The following is a 12,975-nucleotide window of genomic DNA, read 5'->3' as shown; positions in this document are numbered from 1 at the left end:
ATTTTTGATCCTTCTGAAGGTATAATTATAGTTGAAAAATCTTTAAGAGAGTAACTTAAGACAAAATAAAATAATACATACAATGTTTAACTTTAAGAGATATTACTAGAACCCCAGTTACGGCTTGAAAAAATCCATGGGCCTAAGATATAAAAAAGACCTCGTTATCACAGAACAAGGACCATTTTTTTGTATTTACATCCTTTTAGGATTTGTTCTTGTCTTCAAAGGAAGAGAAATAGGATAGCCCCTTCGCTGGTCTTCAATGTAGGTGCCAATATTTGACTTGGACACGTTGAATTTCTTTTTCAATTAGAAAAGATGGAAAATTGCTTATGATAAATTTTATTTATAAATGATAGGTTATACAAAAACCATTTTGCAGTTAGCAATTGGAAGACACGTGGGTCGTGGTGGGCGCTAGAGAGAAGAAAAAAGACTATAAAATTAGATTAGCAAAACCCTCGGGATTTCAGGAAAAAAATTTCAGGACTGTCAGATTGCCAAGTCGTCTTAAAAAATCTTAGAACAGAAGTTTTCCCTTATTTATACTGAGTCTGATAAAGGAAACCACAGTATTAGTGTGAAGAAACATGGTTATTGAGTAAAAACAAAAAAAGGCTCGCGAACAAACAAGTGCAGATACAGGCTTTTCACGGCAAAATTCTTGTCACTTCAATTTTCAATTCTGTAGCATGATTATGACCTTAATATCAACAAAGTATGATCTTATCATAATTTTAAATATATCACAATTTTAAACAAAATTAAAAAATTCTTTTCCAACATAAAAGGAGTGTTACGGAATGTCACTTCACATGTCAGATATGGGGAAAAATTCCAAAATTCATATTTTACAGGAGACTAGAAGATTGTCTTGTGCTCTTTTTGTCGTGGTCGTAATAAATTTAATAATTAGGTTAAAATATCCCTTGATTCGATTTCCCATGGTTATGACAATAGAAGTCGAAAAGAATTGCAAAAATACTAGAAAAGAATCCAAGTATTAGAAATTTGATATTTTCAAACGCTTTTGAACACCCCCGTAAAAGTTCCAAAAAAGAGATTTGTACGGAACTGTTCGAACTTGGTTACTTGAGGAAATATACACACATGTGCTTTTTGCACATACACAGATAAACTGTTAAAATTTTACCCCGAAGAGAATTGACCCAATCCACGGTTTTTGGGTCAGGTGTATGCGTCCCCTTAACAAAACGTTGTGCTGATGTAGGTTTCACAAAGTAAAAACAGAATGTGACCATCATTTTGCTTTACTATCGTATACAGAAGTGTTACTGATTACAGGGGCTTTTTTATACTAATCAATTTCTGACCCGCTGTTTATTAAAGGAAATAGAGCAAGAAAAACCAAGAGATAAGAAAAAATATACAAAATAAACTTTCCTAATGGCTGAAATAACGATTAAAAACATTAGATAGAATAAGAAAAAATGCAAGTAAGAAAGAAATAAGGACCCTCAGACAAACCTCTTCTTTTAACTTTTAAAACAACTTATAGGATATTATTTCTCCTGCTGTTCTAAACTTCAGAAAAATCTTGCGGGTACCATACCGTCGGGGCAGATGCAGAGGCTACTTTACAACGAAAACTCAAACTAACGGAAAATAATATACATTTTATAAGGGAATTAGGCCTAACACAAAAATAATGAAATATTGACATGACACTGGATGAAGTCTAGCCTTGCGTAAAGTCAGCATTGATTTGGCCAATTTACCGACGTATCTCTCTAATTAGACTACCCAGTATCTCTCTACCCAGCTTAAGGTGGGTAAGAGAATACTATAATTTGCTAGGGTAAACGAGATCCAAAGATTTTAGAAGATCCAAAGGATGTAAATGCACTTCACAGTCATCTTTTGGTACTTAAAGTCAGGACTCGGTGTGCAAGTTGGCCTATATAGTGTTTGAAAGGTAGTAATTTTTACCATAGTGGTCATATAAGTATTTAATATAAATATAAATATTAATATATATCAATATAAATATTAATGAAGACTACCCCAAGTTTCGATCTTCTTGTGACATTACATCTCGTGTAAGTGTTCTGGACCCAGAATAGCCCAAAATGAAGAAATGTGTATAAAATACATTAAAAGTCTCTAATCTACTGTCTATTATATGCCCATATAAGTGTTGACTACTTTACTAAGAGCTTCATTCTCTTTATTTAAAGAAGTTAAAAAAGTTAAAAGAAGTTAAAAAGTTAAAAGTTAGTTTAAAAATGAGGTTTATTGAGGGTGGGTCCTTTATTTCTTTGTTTCTTGACAGTGTTCACACACAACGTAAAGTCAACTCGACTAGGTACATAATCTATCTTTGGGAATAGTATTGAGGAGGCAGCACATATTCAGATATTTTCTCAACGAGCAACCTACCATAATAGGCACGCAGGATGTACAACGACAGGGATGCTAGATTCAATAATCAAGGTAATACTCCAATGCCAAAAAAGAATCCGGAACATTGTCAACAGCATCAAATTGCCAACAGTTATGTCTTGGGGCAATTATAGCCTTTAAGTTCTAGAGACAGAACTGTAGAGCCCTATGAGCAGCTGACAAAATGCCCACTCCTTTTCATAAAACAGCTTCCTTGGCCATGTAACAGTCAACAAGAGCAATATACTAATACGCGTCTAGGCGAACTAGGGTTATCTTTCACTTGTCGCCAAGGACCTGAGAAAACATAGATCAAGCAAGCGAACTAGTCTACAACAGGTGAATATTTTTTGTTATTGATCAAACACAATTAATTTGTATTTATAAGGTCGGCAATGTGAGCTCTAAATAGATAATAAAATAGGGGTAACAGCAGAAAACATGAGCTTTTGCCACAACGTCAGCCTCAAACGGCTTTATAATACAAAGATTTATCAGCAGAAGTAGTATTTGCTATCCAAAATAAAAAGGAAATCAGAATGATAAAATTGATTTTAGAATGAAAATCGAATTGGTAGACTGTGGTGAAGAAGTTTAGAGCCACGGATATTTGAAAAAAAAAAGAAAAACAAGACAGATAGTCTGAATGAGAGGCAAAGCTGGCACAAGGCTTTTTCAGAATTGCACAAAAATGATATCACTTTCACTTGTTAATAGATAGTCTATCATCCATCCTTCCTAGGACAGAACTATTGAGGGCCATATAAGCAATATGAACAGAAGATGCCTTCTATGCAATGTATGGTGCTGGAACCCATTCGGGCTACAATAAGCGAGTTACAAAGGAACAATCTAATTCTATGCCTGGATATGGAGGCAATAAGTCAGCGAACTTTCCTAATTAAGTTTCGGATCTTGGCTAGAGATCGGTCAAACCAGCACTCAACCCTTGCTGCCTTCTGGGCCTGCAGGCACGAGAGGACCCAAGTCTTTGTAAATTTTTATTCTCTGGTAGTCTACTCTCCTTTCTAGTCTTATAATTCGCAGTTTCTCTGACTCTCGAAAACAGTTTAATATTGATACCATCGAGTTAACTCTCAGAAGACGCAAGGTTGGTATATCTATCTAATGTGACCCTGTCTCTCCCCAAGACACTTAATATAATCAGAATCATCACGGTAATGAGTGATAAGTTAAAGAGAGACGGTTCTCAATAGTAACTGAAACTTTAAAAAATTAAGTTCAGAGAATAAGTTTTTTTGCCATTTCCAAATACATAAAATCCATCTAGTTTGAAGTTATTGACTAAAAGTTAAAAATTATACAATTTAAAAAATTGGAAAACCATTACCAAGAAAGGGCTCAAACCCTTGGATGGAGGTTCTAGGTTTCTGTCTACAAGAGTGCAAAATTTAGTACTGTCCCAATATAGATAGCAACAAATATACCTTTTCCTCCACGGGGTTATCGTTCGGACGGGAGGGAAGGGAGGATCATAGAATACCAAGAGGATCACATTCAAACAGGAATTTAAATTCAACACTAAGATGCTATACGATAATTGTAATTTTACAACGCTGGCCTAACCTTGCTTTCTAGTCTTGTAAGTTCTCAAACTTATTAATTATCAATGGAAATCTAATCAGATTTTGCCAGCGCAGCGCTAGTTCCTTCAAAAATGGAAACGTTATCGTACCTGTCTGAAATACCTCCTTAACCGTCCACTATGATGATTATGTATAATGGAGTTCTAAACTTATTAATTCTCAATAGACATCTAATCAGATTTTGGAGGCCTGGCGTTGGCTCCCTAAAAATGGAAACGGTATCGTACCTGTCTGAGATACCTCCTTACCCTTCCACTATAGTGGTTATCTAGAATAGAGTTCCGAACTCATAAATTTTCAATAGACATCTAACCAAATTTTGGAAACCTGGCGTTAGTCCCCTAAAATTGGAAACGTTATCGTATATGTCTAAGATACCGCCTTACCCTTCCACTATAGTGGTTATCTAGAATAGAGTTCCAAACTCATAAATTCTCAATAGACATCTAATCAGATTTTGGAAACCTGGCGTTAGTCCCCTAAAAATGGAAACGTTATCGTACCTGTCTGAGATACCTCCTTACCCTTCCACTATCGTGGTTATCTAGAATAGAGTTCCAAACTCATAAATTCTCAATAGACATCTAATCAAATTTTGGAAACCTGGCGTTAGTGCCCTAAAAATGGAAACGTTATCGTACCTGTCTGAGATACCTCCTTACCCTTCCACTATCGTGGTTATCTAGAATAGAGTTCCAAACTCATAAATTCTCAATAGACATCTAATCAAATTTTGGAAACCTGGCGTTAGTGCCCTAAAAATGGAAACGTTATCGTACCTGTCTGAGACACCTCCTTACCCTTCCACTATAGTGGCAATCTAGAATAGAGTTCCAAACTCATAAATTCTCAAAAGACATCTAATCAAATTTTGGAAACCTGGCGTTAGTCCCCTAAAAATGGAAACGTTATCATACCTGTCTGAGATACCTCCTTACCCTTCCACTATAGTGGTTATCTAGAATAGAGTTCCAAACTCATAAATTCTCAATAGACATCTAATCAAATTTTGGAAACCTGGCGTTAGTCCCCTAAAATGGAAACGTTATCGTACCTGTCTGAGATACCTCCTTACCCTTCCACTTTAGTGGTTATCTAGAATAGAGTTCCAAACTCATAAATTCTCAATAGACATCTAATCAAATTTTGGAAACCTGCCGTTAGTCCCCTAAAAATGGAAACATTATCGTACCTGTCTGAGATACCTCCTTACCCTTCCACTATCGTGGTTATCTATAATGGAGTTCTAAACTTATTTATTCTCAATAGACATCTAATCAGATTTTGGAAACCTGGCATTAGTCCCCTAAAAATGGAAACGTTATCGTACCTGTCTGAGATACCTCCTTACCCTTCCACTATAGTGGTTATCTAGAATAGAGTTCCAATTCTCAATAGACATCTAATCAAATTTTGGAAACCTGGCGTTAGTCCCCTAAAATGGAAACGTTATCGTATCTGTCTGAGATACTTCCTTACCCTTCCACTATAGTGGTTATCTAGAATAGAGTTCCAAACTCATAAATTCTCAATAGACATCTAATCAAATTTTGGAAACCTGGCATTAGTCCCCTAAAAATGGAAACGTTATCGTATCTGTCTGAGATACCTCCTTACCCTTCCACTATAGTGGTTATCTAGAATAGAGTTCCAATTCTCAATAGACATCTAATCAAATTTTGGAAACCTGGCGTTAGTCCCCTAAAAATGGAAACGTTATCGTACCTGTCTGAGATACCTCCTTACCCTTCGACTATAGTGTTTATCTAGAATAGAGTTCCGAACTCATAAATTCTCAATAGACATCTAATCAAATTTTGGAAACCTGGCGTTAGTCCCCTAAAATGGAAACGTTATCGTACCTGTCTGAGATACCTCCTTACCCTTCCACTATAGTGGTTATCTAGAATACAGTTCCAAACTCATAAATTCTCAATAGACATCTAATCAAATTTTGGAAACCTGGCGTTAGTCCCCTAAAATGGAAACGTTATCGTACCTGTCTGAGATACCTCCTTACCCTTCCACTATAGTGGTTATCTAGAATAGAGCTCCAAACTCATAAATTCTCAATATACATCTAATCAAATTTTGGAAACCTGGCGTTAGTCCCCTAAAAATGGAAACATTATCGTACCTGTCTGAGACACCTCCTTACCCTTCCACTATCGTGGTTATCTATAATGGAGTTCTAAACTTATTTATTCTCAATAGACATCTAATCAGATTTTGGAAACCTGGCATTAGTCCCCTAAAAATGGAAACGTTATCGTACCTGTCTGAGATACCTCCTTACCCTTCCACTATAGTGGTTATCTAGAATAGAGTTTCAAACTCATAAATTCTCAATAGACATCTAATCAAATTTTGGAAACCTGGTGTTAGTCCCCTAAAAATGGAAACGTTATCGTACCTTTCTGAGATACCTCCTTACCCTTCCACTATAGTGGTTATCTAGAATAGAGTTCCAAAATCATAAATTCTCAACAGACATCTAATCAGATTTTGGAAACCTGGCGTTAGTCCCCTAAAAATGGAAACGTTATCGTACCTGTCTGAGATACCTCCTTACCCTTCCACTATAGTGGTTATCTAGAATAGAGTTCGAAACTCATTAATTCTCAATAGACATCTAATCAGATTTTGGAAACCTGGCGTTAGTCCCCTAAAAATGGAAACGTTATCGTACCTGTCTGAGATACCTCCTTACCCTTCCACTATAGTGGTTATCTAGAATAGAGTTTCAAACTCATAAATTCTCAATAGACATCTAATCAAATTTTGGAAACCTGGCGTTAGTCCCCTAAAAATGGAAACGTTATCGTACCTTTCTGAGATACCTCCTTACCCTTCCACTATAGTGGTTATCAAGAATAGAGTTCCAAACTCATAAATTCTCAACAGACATCTAATCAGATTTTGGAAACCTGGCGTTAGTCCCCTAAAAATGGAAACGTTATCGTACCTTTCTGAGATACCTTCTTACCCTTCCACTATAGTGGTTATCTAGAATAGAGTTCCAAACTCATAAATTCTCAACAGACATCTAAGTTATGCAGCCAAGCTTTCGTTTCATAAACCATGTTTCTGCTTTCGAGTGGAAAGCTCCGTTCTAGCAGGCAAGCAGGCAGGCACCAGTTTCAAATTGAAGATGGACTAAAATCTATAAGTGTTGAATATATGCGACAGTTACCCTGCCCCACAGCCAATATATCTTCTTTGAGTGATAAATAGAAAAATTTAGAGAAGCAAAAAAGCGGCATTTTCCCATGGGTCCGAAAGTGCTGCCGTGATTTCGGCTGAGTTTATCATTCGGTTTTTCGCACTTGGGATTGCGGTAGAGACATGGTATCAGATGTGCCTCTTAAACTTTAAAAGTTCTCTCATTGCTAAAGAAATTAGAGTTTATCCTTTGCTCCTTTCTAAGTGATGACGTTAGAAAGTTGGCCTACGGCAAAAAAGTCAACTTTTGAACTAAGACAGATAGATTTTTTTTTTCGACGGCAGTCGATAGCTTTTGATGAGCTGATTAAAGTATAAGTCATCCATTTTTTTGTACAAAAATTCCTTCATGAGATATACCAGTTTGAAAGTTTAAAGGGGTTGACAACTTCAGTAGTAAGGTACACACTGAAACCAAAAATAGACCGATACCAATTGTGAGACATATAGGGGAGTTGTAAGCAACAGTCGGCTGTTAGCTCATAATCATCCTCGGCAATGAGGGTTTCGCAACTCTTACTAATTGGTGTACCTATTTTTTGTTTCCGTTGTATTTGATGGTAAGACCGATTTGGTTCCAGTGGTAAGACATGTAGGGGACTTGTAAGTAATAATCGGCTGTAAGGCTACAATTATCTTTAGCAATGAGGAGTTTGCAACTTTTGCGAGTTGGTGTACCTAGTATGTATTTTAGCATCCTTACAGATTAACAACTTCAGCGTTTAGTCGCAGCGAGGGAACAAAACCAAAGTGTTGCTCTCGCAACACTTTACTCGGCGAAGCCGAGCAAAGGTTGCGCAACACCTCACGTTGCCCATGCAACGTAGATCTAGTTAATTCTCAATAGGCATCTAATCAGATTTTGGAAACCTGGCGTTAGTCCCCTAAAAATGGAAATGTTATCGTACCTGTCTGAGGTACCTCCTTACCCTTCCACTATAGTGGTTATCTAGAATAGAGTTCCAAACTTATAAATTCTCAAGAGACATCTAATCAAATTTTGGAAACCTGGCGTTAGTCCCCTAAAAATGGAAACGTTATCGTACCTGTCTGAGATACCTCCTTACCCTTCCACTATAGTGGTTATCTAGAATAGAGTTCCAAATTCATAAATTCTCAATAGACATCAAATCAAATTTTGGAAACCTGGCGTTAATCCCCTAAAAATGGAAACGTTATCGTACCTGTCTGAGATACCTCCTTACCCGTCCACTATAGTGGATATCTAGAATAGAGTTCCAAAATTATTGATTCTCAATAGACATCTATTCAGATTTTGGCAACCTGGTGTTAGTCCCCTGAAAATGGATCGTTGACGTACCTGTCTGAGATACCTCCTGACCCGTCGACTATAATGGTTATCTAAAATAAAAACTGGTCTTAAAGCTCTTGTAACCCGAATATGAGAAGACTGTCTCACAAGGATTACAATGGCTTCAATTAGCATCACAAATAAGGCGCAGCCTTTTAGTGCAGTTCTAGTGTGACTGATGGAGGTTTTCATGCCCAACCATCGAAGTTTCATAATTAATTCAGCGCCAATGATCATCAATGATAGTAGTTCAATGCTCCCATGAATACCAATCGGAAGCTAGAAAAAAACTAAATTAAGAATCAACTACCTAGCCAAATAATAATACTATTTTATGATGTGACTGGTTATGATATGTCGGCGAATAACTTTTATTTAGCAATATTCTTTATATAAAACAAATAAATAACGTGTTCTCTTATATGTTTTAAAGTCATAAATGTCCCAATGTCCAATTTACCTTAATCACCTTTACAACTACCCGCTTCAACGCCTAAAGTTATAAATTCCGACTTTGATATAAACTCATGTACTTATTTCAAACGTCCATTTAAGATGCCACTAAGCACTGGAAAAGTCTTTATAGTGTATGTAGATTCTCTTATAACTTAAAGCCTCATAGACGTCATTTTAGCATATATATATATAATTAATAAATAACAGGTTTTACCGATAATTCCAAAGGCCGTAAATGTCTTAAGGTACCATATTCCCTTAATAAATCTTAACATAAAGGTTTCATGTTATAAACTTTAAGTTTAGAAGGAAATTCATTTCTGTTTCCAAAAGTGCATTGATTACCTTACACGGCTATAATACGATAAATAAAAGCTCCAATTGTAAATTAAAAGTTCAATAGAAATCCGATTCAATTTTCAAAGTGCATTTAATTCACCTCTAACCCTCGCAAGGATCTTTATGATATTTAGTAAAATTTCTGGAGGATTCCGTACAATCCCTTAATGTTACTTAGGAACTCTCTTGCAGTATTTGGGGTCTCACCAAAGTAAGATGATATTTGGTGCCTCGTTTATATATGTATCTTTTAAATTTTTGGTGAATCAATGACATCGAAGTCATTAAGGTTCTGGCAAAAGATTTTCTTTCCATGGGTAGTGCCAATTAAAAGTGACCATGTTCTCTGGTAAAATACGATAATGTCTACGTAGTACAAAAGCATATGACTTTTCAAATTATGAACATTTCAAGCACTACAACACATAATTAAAACATTCGAAACAAAATTTAACTTGTTATTATAGCCTATTAGTATTTTTTTACTCTCGTATTATTTTGTAGTATTTTTTACTTCCCTCCTTATAGTTCCCTACAATAACGAGACCCAAAAATCGTCCAGTGAGCCTTTAATGATGACTTCCTAACCAAGTTTTCATATTTGAGCCTCTGTACCCAAAGAACTTGCAATGTTTGCAAAGTCAATGCAGATTCTTTCAGAAAAAAGACCTACTTAATCCAATAACACCAGTAGACGTAAATACATACAAAAAATACATAATACACGATGTTATCAGCATTAATTAGCTGATAAAGACCCTAGAGAATATCATTGAGCACAAACTTATTCAATGATAGGTACCAACACCGTCTACAAAAGGCAAGAGTTTCAGGCCCATTCCCACCTCCTACCAATAAAACTTGAAATTACAGTCTTATTTCCTTTCATAATAGCCTATACAATTTTTTTTTAATAATGACATTCACAAGAGGTGCCATGTAAAGGTAATTCTGTTTTAATCTTTTCTGATATTGTCTCCAGAAATCCTTTATTACCATCCCAGGAATGCATTCATCACCAGGCGAGAATCTCTAATATAAAGAGTTACTGGTTTGGTATCAAAATACATTATATTTAAACCATAAATATAAATATATATATATATATATATATATATATATATATATATATATATATATATATATATATATATATATATATACTCTTAAGAAACTCTTAACATAGCTGAAACTCAAAATTTTTGGCTGTATCTATGAACTGAGATCTATTTCATGCATTGTTCAAATGTAACTCAGCAGTTACTGAAAGTTATCTGATTTTATAGCAACAACGGTAAAATAAATTCGAATGGTTTTTGCTGAGTTTTTACTACAAAGTCATCATACTTTATGTATTTATTTAAATTCTGCTTGTTTAAAAATTTTAATCGAAAGTAATGGGATTTAATTTTATGCACTTAGCTAAGGGAGCTTTTTTTTACCTTAGTAGTAGAAATAAAAACGTAAACTCAAAATAAAGATAAAAATGATATGGGAACATTGTCTTATTTTTACTTTTCTTTTCCTTGTTGGTATGTCAAGCAAGCCAAAAGACGCGTGTAGGTTCCACGAAGCTTTGACCTTGAGCAAAATAGCAGGAAACTTCGACATCACAAAGAAAACTCTTGCCCATACCTGGAGTGCAAATCCACATTGGAAATTTCATGCGGAATTTTCGCGGAAAAATTTTCCGCGAAAAGAATATTTTTCAAAGAATACTCTCCCTTTTGGAACGAATAACATAATATACACTAAGACAGTCCTATCACTGTAACTTCGTTAAGCGTTTTATCGTTTAATTTAATCCGAGTTTCATTAATTTTCGGCAACATTTTCATACTCTTTCCTTCATTTTTTCCAGATGATTGCCAATTACATTTACAGTATCGCTGCCATGAAATTTTTAAAGCTAGACATTTTGAACATGAATGAAAGAGGTGGGCTTTGAAATTAGTTCTAACCAATTAAACTAAGTCAGATTTAAAAGCGTTTCGACTACCACATTAATTGGATGTGTATTAACGACACAAGATAAGAATTTCGTTGTTACTGTACCTTTTAAGAGGGGGGGGGGCATCTGTGCCATTTCCCAAGTCTCTTATTCATTCAAAGTCTCTGAGTTTCGAAGTCTTTTTTTCTAAACAGATTATGATCGAAAAAAAAAACACTAAAATAAATACCTCCAATACAGGATGTGCAGGTTTTTCTGTCAATGCTAGCAGCATCAGTATCAACGACGCAACAAAATCCAAAAAATAATACCAATGATTGTGAACTAGCAAGTATGCTGGCAGCGCTTCCTGAGACTTGGGATGTGATGCAAACTTGTCATTGTTAATACCTTCCTGTAAGAGAAGAATCAAAACGTTCAAAAAAACGAACAACAAAAACAAAAACAAAGAAAACAAGAAGACAAAACAAACGAGGATAAATGTCAGCCTTTGAATAACAGAACAAAGCATATATTTTGATTAATACCTGTGCTACGCCATTTTTGATGTTGTATATATATATATATATATATACATATATATATATATATATATATATATATATATATATATATATATATATATATATATATATATATATATATATATATATATATATATATATATATATATATGTACATATATATATATATATATATATATATATATATATATATATATATATATATATATATATATATATATATATATATATATATATATATAGTACTGGGGCCCCTGTGGCGAAGCCACCAAGCCCCGACACTCGGCACGCGCCAAGCTTCTATATATGAATTCTCATTGTCGCTTGTCTTCCAACCACAGGCAATTTTAACCGTTTCTTGAGGTCACGATGTCACGACAGGTTCTTTACAGCCATACTGTGAAAAATACGAATTCTTTCTTAAAGTCCCGACCTATTTCGATCGGTTTTGTAGCCAATCATACTGCTCCACGTTCCTTGCTTTCCAACCGTAGATTTCAGTGTCCTTAGCGCCATGTGTGAAAGTTAATTTAAAGAAAAACAAAGTTTTATTTAGGGAAGTAAAAGAAGGAAGAAGAGCGAACTTGAAACTTATAACGAACAAAAATTATTACTTCACAGTCTATCTAACATATATCAGTAAAACTAGTGAAGATAAATCAACTGGTGATATTTCCCTATGTTTGTTGGATTACAGAAAACTAGTGCTTTACTGAAAACACAAAACAATATAGGAGTTTTGGTACGGTAAAAGTAAACCATTTAAGGACACTTTTAACAGTATAAAAGTAAAGCATTTTTAGATTGTTGCTTCTCTTTTTTCGTTTAATTTGGCATCACTTCTGCACGATGAGCTTAGTTCAATGATTCACCGTCGTTTTGGATCTGAAAAGGACATTTCATGATTATTTTGTAGACAAGTTCCAAGCGAAGAAATCTTATTGGTATTACGACTACAGACTCGCTTTAGAATCGGTACCACAACTTAAAATTCTTCGTTTTATAGAAAGAAATAACTGGATTTTCAGAGTTAATATTTACGGTTGATATGTTCTTCCTTTCAAGAAAGACTAGGTGAGACCAAGATGATACCTGATAAATCAATCCATTATTTTATATGCTGTGTAATGACTTTAAGCTTAAGATTTTTAAATTTTT

The 12,975-nt window shown here is 34.8% G+C and overlaps 1 protein-coding gene across 3 annotated transcripts in view; it reads right to left on the bottom strand.

Annotated features, from left to right (window-relative positions):
• The window catches only part of LOC136034207 (two pore calcium channel protein 1-like), a 53,901-nt gene that overhangs the window by 29,595 nt on the left and 11,331 nt on the right, over positions 1-12,975 (bottom strand). For all 3 annotated transcript variants that reach the window (XR_010619141.1, XM_065715376.1, XM_065715375.1), the window contains exons 3-4: positions 11,523-11,687; positions 8,557-8,826 (exon numbers count right to left, since the gene is read on the bottom strand). Coding sequence is in view for 2 of the 3 variants with exons in the window: in XM_065715376.1 (XP_065571448.1) it covers positions 8,557-8,826; positions 11,523-11,687 (435 nt within the window). In the remaining variant the exon portion in view is untranslated. The remainder of the gene's footprint in view (positions 1-8,556; positions 8,827-11,522; positions 11,688-12,975) is intronic.

This window comes from Artemia franciscana, chromosome 12 (genome assembly GCF_032884065.1).
Source record: "Artemia franciscana chromosome 12, ASM3288406v1, whole genome shotgun sequence".
NCBI classification, from domain to species: Eukaryota; Metazoa; Arthropoda; class Branchiopoda; order Anostraca; family Artemiidae; genus Artemia; species Artemia franciscana.
This window is presented reverse-complemented; position numbering and strand designations above follow the sequence as displayed.